Here is a 10429-nt window from a genome sequence, read left to right as displayed (position 1 = left end):
AAAAAAATACAAACAAAACAAAACAAAACAAAACAAAAAAAGACAAAAATTAATCATAAATATACATGAAACAATGAAAATAATACAAACTAAATCTATACATTCTAAATTTTTATCATAAAAATAATAATTAAAATTACAGAATTTGGATAGAAATAAAAAGGTAAAATGACCTAAATGGCATACCATTCTAAGTTCTAACATTACCGAGAGAGAGAGAGAGAGAGAGAGAGAGAGAGAGAGAGAGAGAAATTAATCATAAAATTAAAATATTTGTAAATTCATGCCAAAAATAACCTAAATTCCTATAAAGTAAATATGCATGAAATAATGAAAATAATACAAAATACGAATGCAATGCAAAAACAAAAAATCCAGAATGTGAAAACCATAAAAATAAAAATTTGAAACAAATAAAATAAATGGGAAAAGCCTGAAATTTTTAAGGATTTAAGATAAAGGCCTAAAATAACTACGAATATATATTTAAAAAAAAATCCCTGAAACAAACCCTAAATTTAATAAACTCATTGGTATATCTGCGAATAACTTGATATACTAAACTAAGTCACTAATTGCATTTAAAGTACTTGTCTGGTAAGTTCCCCACCTCACTTATCCAAACACTCATGTTTATGGTAGTTTGTAGGAAACAAGTACAAGTTTTCCACCTTTTTTTACCTTTTTTCACTTTTCTCCCTCAAACAAACATGGCCTTATTGTCCCTCTTGGAGTCCCCATATCGACATCTGAAATCTTACCAGGATAAAAATTTAGTCTTATTGCACCTGCCAAAAACTAAACTGAATCCCATATAAGTTCTAGTTCATGAGTTATTGAATTACTCCCACAAGACATAACGTCAAATTTTCTGGAATTTCTGAGATTTTGGTTAAATTTTTTTGCTATCCCTCCTATCAGAATTGGATTACAGCAGATGGTCCATGTATGATAGACTTTGATCTCCCACACTAACTGGAACATGGAAATTCTTCCCTAACTGGTTAGATGCCCTGTTCTGCATTAGATACTATTATGAAAATTGAAGTTTCCAAAATTTATCGTCTAACATTTGCAATGTGGAAAGGATACAAGGCATAAAAAACAGGTTAAAAAAAATAAACAAAGTCCAAAAGTAATGAAAAAGGAATGCCCGATCAAAGAAGAATCAATTGGTTAACAAGGTTACAAAACAAAGATAAGAGTGAATATTAGCTAACCAAAGAAATCCTTTCATTACCTGAAAAAAAAAAAGACAGAAAATCACCTGCCAAATAATTGATCTATGATGATGTCCTGCAGCCATCACATACTCAGCATAAATGAAGTCCCAGCTGTAATAATTTAAAAAAAAAGAAGAAACCAGACGAAAATTTAGTACTCAAAATTTTTTATTACAGAAAATCATTATATTTGGAAAGACAATAAAGACAACACATTAAAATTTGTAACCAACAAGAAAACAAGATGAATCCAGCAAAACCAAAATTTTATTACAAGAAAATCATAATCTATAGCACACACACATGCATCCTCACTCAAAGTTAATAATAAATAAATAAAAGAAGGAAAAGAAAAAGATAAATGGAAAAGATCTAAAATAAATTCTCCCAAACACCATTGTTGCCTTCAATTATGTCAAGCACTGGATTCCTAATCATCTTTGGTTCTCAAATAGGCTTGAAAATGATTAATTACCATAGATAAACCAAAAGTAAATTAGAACACCAAGTACAAAGACCATTAGTAGATTTCCCCCAGAAATACATGAATCAAATGACCAAATTCTTTCAAAATATAAACTCATTTAGTCACCAACATTTGAACCTCAATATATATTAAAGAAAAAAAGCATACACAGTGCACGAGGCTCCCACCACTGCGGGGTCTGAGGAGGGTCGTAATGTACGCAGCCTTCCCCTGTGCTTGGCAGAGGGAGGCTGTTTCTTAACACGAACCCACCACCGCTAGGTTGTAATGGAGCAACCTTACCGTTGCACCAAGGTCCGCCTTCTATTTGTTGCTCAATATATGTCATTGACTAATGCATCCATGAACAAACTATTTTAGCAGATTAGTCTCTTTAATAATATATTTTTATGCTTAACTCCTCTCAATTGCCTCTTGAAGCTAATACTAAATATCCACAAAATCCTAGAGTGGTGGTACAACAGAACTTCTTCGGAAGTTCTCTCAACTTAACCAGTTAAAGAAATTTTGTTGGACAGGGTACCATTGTTGCCCACCGTAGGCCAGGTACATATGAATCTTGTAACCTTCTTAGCATCAGCCTCACACATCATTTCTTTGACTAAGATCAATGCCTCCAATGTCAACGTGCTCCTGAGGTATGAAAACCACAGTTTCACCAGGCATATTTATGTAACATTGTTAGGAGCTTATTATTGTATTCTCCTTATCGGATCCATGTAGCTGACCCCATTTAGTTGGGAGAAGGTTATAATTGTTGTTGTTTGAAGGAAAAAAGATGTTGAAATTGATGAGTAAGAAAATCAGAAAGATAAAATAAGAAGTGAAAGACTTCAAAGTGATTTAAGAGTCTCTTATGAGAGATAAGTTGAAGAAGAGTCATTAGGAGTGATATGGGCATCTGCAACAGAGTAAATCGAGTGCACAGGTAAGGAAGATTGACACGGTACAGATTAGACTGAAAATGACTTGGGAATGATTGGTCAGAAAAGATATGAATGGCTTTGGGTGGGAGTAAAAAATAACCATGGCCGTAGATAGAGTTAAATGGCAAAATTGGATCCATGTATTACAACTATATCCCATTTGATTGGAAAAGGTCTTTTCGCGTTGAGATGAGTTCAACCAAAACCAATAAGAACATGTAATCTATCTTGTGTCACAGCTATAACTAAATTATGCAACTAATTCCCATGCCAAATAGCATGAAGAAAAAAGCATGATAACAGATGGGTCAAATAAATATTAGCCCAACAAACTTACCTGAAGTTTGTTACACAAACAGAGCGAATTCTAGCATCTGTTGCAGCTCGGCATGCAACAGGAACAACATCTGAAACCTGTTTCCAAAGAAGAATCAATAAAATTAATGTCACCAAAGAGCATATTTAATTTTGGAAAGAAATGCCAACATAAAATTTATATGAATTGAACACTTTCTCATGTTTAATTGTATACATTGAAAACTTTCTCACGTTTAATTGTATGAGGTCCAATAAAGGGGGATGAGTTGATATACAAAAATTTCTAAAAGAAAATGCATTAAATTGCCACTAAATCGGCCTTGATGGAGTTCAGCCACTCTACTTCTGTCGCCAAAATAGAATCCTGAGGTACCACAGCTGTTTGAGAATACTGAAATGACCAAAAAAGATATGAGAAAATTAAGGGGGAGAACTAAGGGTATAATGGGGTAAGGCAAACAAGTCATTAATAAGAACAGTAAATTAATGGGGAAAATGGATTAAAAAGAAAATGAAGTAACATACATAAACTCCCCAAGCATATACAGTGAATACTAAGCCAAAGGATTTAATAATTTTGCCTAGTATTCACAGTAGTGTTCATACCTTCTCCAAAGAGGCAAGTCGATCCACAGTCAGAGCATCTGCCTGTACAGCTCCACAATCCAACAAAACCTGTCATCCTAGTATACATTTCTTACAGTTAAAGGCCATTAATAAGAAGTCATTTCAAACCATGATTTAGTATTTGCATGATCCAAGTGCTCCAAAGGCTTGAAGACATCTGTGATCTAATGCTGGTGATGCAGATTCTTCACCAAACTAGGCTTGTTTTATTAGGAATAAGCTTAGGGTTGGGTTGTATACATGTTGGGCCTTCAGTTCATGTGGTTTGGAGTGTATTGGGCTACTTTTATGGGTCTAAACTAGGGGTTCTAAGGTTGCATACGGGATTTAGTGATTTGTTTCCTTTTTCTTTAGTTTCCTTTTTAGATGGGGTTATTTAGTTTCTAATTTTAGTACCCAGTTAGTTTCTAATTTTCAGTCATAAGTTAGTTTCTATTTCCAGTTTTAGTAACTAAAGGACTTTCTATTTTGTAAGTTTCTATTTTTAGGTTTAGTAACTAGGTGAGTTTCTAATTTTTTGTTTCCTATTTAAGTTTTTGGAAATTAAAGTTAGATTCTATTTTATGTAACCCCCCATCATTATTATAAATAAAGGAGAGCTCTCATTAGGAGAGACACAATTTGATGAACAAAAAAATATGCTACTGTGTTTCTCCTCTATGAGGGTTCTTTGTGTTTTATCAAAGAATAAGGGTTTGGTGTTTGATCCAAGCAACTCCTTGCGGCATGAAGTCCAGAGGTTTTCTTCAAGCTTTCTTATTTCTTTCAAGTTTGTTTTCAAGGTTCTATTGCTGTCAAAACAATCAGGTAAGGGTTCTAATTTGTGTACATAATTTATGGGTTAAGATTCTCTATTTTATCTACTGTTGGCCTAGTTGTTTTGGGAGTTCTGGCCATCCGATGGCCTTCTAATTTTGATCAAAGATTAGTCCTATTCTAAAGGAAGTTCGATCCAATTTTGAGGCTAATCAGACCACTGGTTCCTGCTGAAGTGGACTGTTACTCAGTTCTGGCCGGTTATGGATTTTGCCCAGATCTGAATTCTGAATTATGTTTTGTTTAAATATGTATGGAACTTGACTGCTGCTATTATTCTCCAATGGGTTGGACTTTCAAATCAGTCCTTAGATTTGTTATTAGTTCCTTGATAACACTCTGCTGAAAATTCAGAAGTTAATGCCAGATTTCAGAAACTACTGTCAGAATCGAGTTCTGATTTGGTTATTTGGTCCTGGTATGTTTTGATTATGATCCTACTTATTCAATTACTCTATTTCTGTTACTAGAACTTCTAATTGTTGATACAAACTCTGTTTCCTGAAATTCCTGATTGTGGATCTGCTAATTTTGGTTTCTTCAAGGATTGTTGACTGGTTTAAGTTGGATTGTTGTTGCTGTTTACTATTGGGTGGTTTTGGTTGTTCTTAGTTTAAAAGTTCCTATAGTCTTGGGTCTGGTTTGGTTATCCAATATATCCCTACATTAAGTGGTATCAGAGCATGCTGAGAACAACACCCCCACCTTAGCTTCTATTATGGAGTTTCTACAGAAATGGAGAATTGAATTGAAAGCTGAACGGCAAGCTTTGCGGACTGATCTGAATGCAAGGTTGTTGGCTGTGGAGACCCAACCACAACAACCTACCGGTGATTCACATACAATACCCGAAGTGGGAAAAGCACCATTGAATGTAACTGCACAGTCTGCTAACATGAGACCTATCCCTAATCTGAGAGCAGCACAAAGGGTTCTTTCAGAGAAACCTACTTTAGAAGAACACATAAGGGGTTGTTTTGAGAATGAACATTCTACACATCAGAGGTTCTCAAGGGATTCACAGAAAGTCAAGCTTGATTTGAAGGAGTTTGATGGGAGACATGACCCCCAATTGTTCTATGATTGGGTAGCTGCTCTGGATGATTATTTTGATTATTATGACTTGCCTGACGGACGGAAGATGAAACTAGCTTGTGCCAAGCTAGTTGAGGCTGCTCGTGATTGGTGGAGAATGTATAAGTATGAATTGGAGGACTGTGGTAGAGAACTTACTAGTTGGGAGGAGATGAAGCTTGAGTTATCAGATAAGTACTTGCCACGTAATTTCAGAGCTCGTATACAAGACCAGTTGAACTCTCTTTGTCAGGGAAATATGACTGTGGTGGAGTCTATGAATAAGTTTGATGCACTTTATTCTTGCACAGGCATTAGGAAGAATGAGAGGCAATTACTTTCTCAGTTTCGACTGGGATTACGAGCAGAAATTAATAGGAAAATTAGTGTTGCTAATGTGTATACAGTGAGAAATTGCTTTGACAAGGCTCTTCGAGCAGATGAACTTTTAGCATAGCCAGGTAGAAGGTTTAGTTACCAAGCTAGGCAGGTCAAGAAGAATTTTCTAGCCACTAAACCTAACACTTCAATACCCCCAAGAGCCACAACTCCTTTATGTGAAGTGAAGATACCTCTATTCAAACCAAAAGAACTTGAAGTCAAGGTTCATATTGAAGAGATAGTTCTTGAAGCTTCAAAGACAGAAGGTCAAGAGATAGAAGATTCCACTGAAGAGTTCTACATTGAAGAGAGCATAGTAGATGAGACTGAAACCGTGGAAGATGAGGTAGTAATTGAAAAAACTCTACAACAAGTCTTTGAGACTCATGATGAGAAGGAAGAGATTGTTCCTCCAATCCTTGATGAGAAGGTTACCAACGTTGATGACTCTATGCATACAACATTCACAATTGGTATCGATGCAAAGGTCGAACATACAGAGTTTGTTATGCCATCATGGTTCTTCAAAGAGAAAGCTCCACGCCTTGAAGACTACATTCCACAAGTTTACAGGCAACCAGAATTTTGTTTGGAAATGGTCAAAGCTACTACTCACATATTGTTTCCCCCTCATCATTGCAAAATTTGAGGACGAATTTTTTCAAGATGGGGAGAGTTGATGCAGATTCTTCACCAAACTAGGCTTGTTTTATTAAGAATAAGCTTAGGGTTGGGTTGTATACGTGTTGGGCCTTCAGTTCATGTGGTTTGGAGTGTATTGGGCTACTTTTATGGGTCTAAACTAGGGGTTCTAAAGTTGCATACGGGATTTAGTGATTTGTTTCATTTTTCTTTAGTTTCCTTTTTAGATAAGGTTATTTAGTTTCTAATTTTAATACCTAGTTAGTTTCTAATTTTCAGTCATAAGTTAGTTTCTATTACCAGTTTTAGTAACTAAAGGACTTTCTATTTTGTAAGTTTCTATTTTTAGGTTTAGTAACTAGGTGAGTTTCTAATTTTTTGTTTCCTATTTAAGTTTTTGGAAACTAAAGTTAGATTCTATTTTATGTAACCCCCCATCATTATTATAAATGAAGGAGAGCTCTCATTAGGAGAGACACAATTTGATGAACAAAAAAAGATGCTACTGCGTTTCTCCTCTATGAGGGTTCTTTGTGTTTAATCAAAGAATAAGGGTTTGGTGTTTGATCCAAGCAACTCCATGCGGCGTGAAGTCCAGGAGGTTTTCTTCAAGCTTTCTTATTTCTTTCAAGTTTGTTTTCAAGGTTCTACTGCTGTCAAAACAATCAGGTAAGGGTTCTAATTTGTGTACAGAATTTATGGGTTAAGATTCTCTATTTTATCTACTGTTGGCCTAGTTGTTTGGGGAGTTCTGGCCATCCGATGACCTTCTAATTTTGATCAAAGGTTAGTCCTATTCTAAAGGAAGTTCGATCCAATTTTGAGGCTAATCAGACCACTGGTTCCTGCTGAAGTGGACTATTACTCAGTTCTGGCCGGTTATGGATTTTGCCCAGATCTGAATTCTGAATTCTGTTTTGTTTAAATATGTATGGAACTTGACTGCTGCTATTATTCTCCAATGGGTTGGACTTTCAAATCAGTCCTTAGATGTGTTATTAGTTCCTTGATAATACTCTGCTGAAAATTCAGAAGTTAATGCCAGATTTCAGAACCTACTGTCAGAATCGAGTTCTGATTTGGTTATTTGGTCCTGATATGTTTTGATTCTGATCCTACTTATTCAATTACTCTATTTCTGTTGCTGGAACTCCTAATTGTTGATGCAAACTCTGTTTCCTGAAATTCCTGATTGTGGATCTGCTAATTTTAGTTTCTTCAAGGACTGCTGACTGGTTTAAGTTGGACTGTTGTTGTTGTTTACTATTGGGTGGTTTTGGTTGTTCTTAGTTTAAAAGTTCTTGCAGTCTTGGGTCTGGTTTGGTTGTCCAATCTATCCCTACATTAGCTGGTATATGCTAAACTCATAAAGAGGAAATCACCCCCTTCTAACTCCCTTGCCAAAAATATAAATAAAATAAGTCATGTTTTGCTATTAAACATTCCTCCCTCGTCGCCGTTATAAGTTCCAGTTCATGAGTTATTGAATTATTCCCACAAGACCTAACATCAAATTTTCTGGAATTTCTGAGATTTTGGTTAAAATTTTTTGCTATCCCTCCTATTAGAATTGGATTACAGCAGATGGTCCATGTGATGATAGACTTTGATCTCCCACACTAACTGGAACATGGAATTTCTTCCTTCACTGGTTAGATGCCATGTTCTGCATTAGATACTATTATGAAAATTGAAGTTTCCAAAATTTATTGTGTAACATTTGCAATGCGGAAAGGATACAAGGCATAAAAAATAGGTTAAAAAAAAAATAAACAAAGTCCAAAAGTAATGAAAAATGAATGCCCGATCAAAGAAGAATCAACTGGTCAACAAGGTTACAAAACAAAGATAAGAGTGAATATTAGCTAACCAAAGAAATCCTTTCATTACCCAAAAAACAAAGACAGAAAATCACCTGCCAAATAATTGATCTATGATGATGTCTTGCAGCCATCACATACTCAGCATAGATGAAGTCCCAGCTGCAATAATTAAAAAAAAAAAAGAAAGAAGAAACCAGACGAAAATTTAGTACCCAAAATTTTTTATTACATAAAATCATTATATTTGGAAAGACAATAAAGACAACACATTAAAATTTGTAACCAACGAGAAAACAAGATGAATCCAGCAATAATGTGGTTTGCACGGTTTGACTCACAAGCATATCCCATTAAATCAAATAAGAGATGATAACAAAATTAAGCCGACGATTTTTAGATCAATGATTCAAAGAGAAATGTATGCTTAAGAAGAACACATAGAAACAACTGTACTAAGTTGAAATTCAGGTTCAAGTATAACCAAAATCTACAATCAACAATGATTTCAAAAAATATAGCAGAAATGAAATTCCTGAACCACCGAATCCATAAAAAGTTCTCCCCTGCCTCGTCAGGGCATAGACAACGTCCATGGCCGTCATTGTCATCCTCCTTGCGTGCTCCTTATACGTCACAACATCTCCAATTACATTCTCAAGGAAGAACTTAAGAACACCGTTGTCTCTTCATAGATAAGACCACTAATTCTCTAACACACCTCCTCTCCTTGCAAGACGAATCTCAGGCTTTGTGATACCCTGGATGTTATCTCGCAAAACCTTCTTGTGATGCTTCACTTCTCCTTTGTCCAAACCCTCATCTCATTTTTCAGTTAGTATCACACTCATACCTGCTAGAGTAAAAGTGAAAACAATTGAGTTAATGCTCTTCTGAATTCTATGATGTCATTTGATTTGTGTTGCACCAGGAAATCGTCTTATGCTGCTTTCATGTCTTACATATACGAACAAATATGTGAGAATGCGCGATGGGCTGATCTAACGGGGACTCTTTGATGCGTAAATCATACTTCTATGCAAAAACAGACAATTCTCTGAATAAATAAAATAAATAAAATAAATAAAATAAATAAAATAAATAAAATACGTCCCTCATAGAGATCAGTGAAGAGCCCAACTGTAGTAGTTTACCATTGTAGGTAGGAGTTTAATTCTGATAAGAGTTGTATCGAGAAAGTAGTGTGGGGATAGCCTCTGTAATGTAAACTATTATGTTTTGGCCATATCCTGGAGAATACGATAGGATTTCCTTCTTTTATGGGAAGGTTTGTTGTTTTAATGAATATCCTCACTGGAATTGCTTACGTCTCGGGGTATGCAAGCCAGTCTTGATTAACTTTCCTTTCGAGGAGATCCTTTTTGATGATGCTAGGGAGCCTTTACGCCGATTCGTGGAGACTAGATGGCGTGTTTACCTAGTTGCCCTGGTTGAGCAGTCGAACGTGCTGCTCCACGGTTTGACTATCCCTTGAGATCATATGGACCCTCCATTCGCACAGTCCCTATTGGCGGTGTCCTATCCTTTCGGATCTTGGTGTTTGTCTGGCACTACTAGACAATCAACTTCTATGTTGAATCTTAGGTTGGAGGTGGTCGTTCAATCATTCCCATATCTTTTGGCTGGATACTAGTGTTGGATCTTACGGGTCTTAGCCACTAGTTTTAGTCATAATAATTCAAATTTTGCTTTGCTGTTTCAAAATCTCAAGTTAGATGATCAATGGTTGTCTTTTATACCTTAGGAATCGATATCTTTCGAAAGTGGAGTCATGCAATTTGGAAGCTATAACTCAACCAACTCTAGGGTTTTGGTGAGGTTAATCGCAATATATGGTTTCAACCCAATTATGGGGTTTCAGTGAGCTTCAATGAGAAGCATGTCCAAACAAAAAAGATGACTTTAGTGCTCTTATCTTTAAGGAAGGGTCAATCTTGATATTTTAATCATAAATGGGTAATTTAGGAATTATAAGAAATAAAGTACGGTTGATATCAACACTTAAGAGGTTCTCAAAAGGATTGGAGACAGTTGATAGAATTTTTAAGTAGAGGGGAGGGGAGTGGTACTTTTCAAAGTAAGTTGGCGGGGGTG

General features: G+C 35.6%; 1 protein-coding gene across 1 annotated transcript in view; it reads right to left on the bottom strand.

Annotated features, from left to right (window-relative positions):
* LOC122074867 (L-arabinokinase-like) overlaps positions 1–8463 on the bottom strand; it is a 73401-nt gene extending 64938 nt beyond the window's left edge. The window contains exons 1-2 of the mRNA XM_042639845.1: positions 8410–8463; positions 3561–3629 (exon numbers count right to left, since the gene is read on the bottom strand). Coding sequence (XP_042495779.1) covers positions 3561–3629; positions 8410–8448 — 108 coding nt within the window. The 5' untranslated portion in view covers positions 8449–8463. The remainder of the gene's footprint in view (positions 1–3560; positions 3630–8409) is intronic.
* Between the last annotated feature and the right edge of the window lie 1966 nt (positions 8464–10429).

This window comes from Macadamia integrifolia, chromosome 3, assembly GCF_013358625.1.
Source record: "Macadamia integrifolia cultivar HAES 741 chromosome 3, SCU_Mint_v3, whole genome shotgun sequence".
Lineage (NCBI taxonomy): Eukaryota > Viridiplantae > Streptophyta > Magnoliopsida > Proteales > Proteaceae > Macadamia > Macadamia integrifolia.
This window is presented reverse-complemented; position numbering and strand designations above follow the sequence as displayed.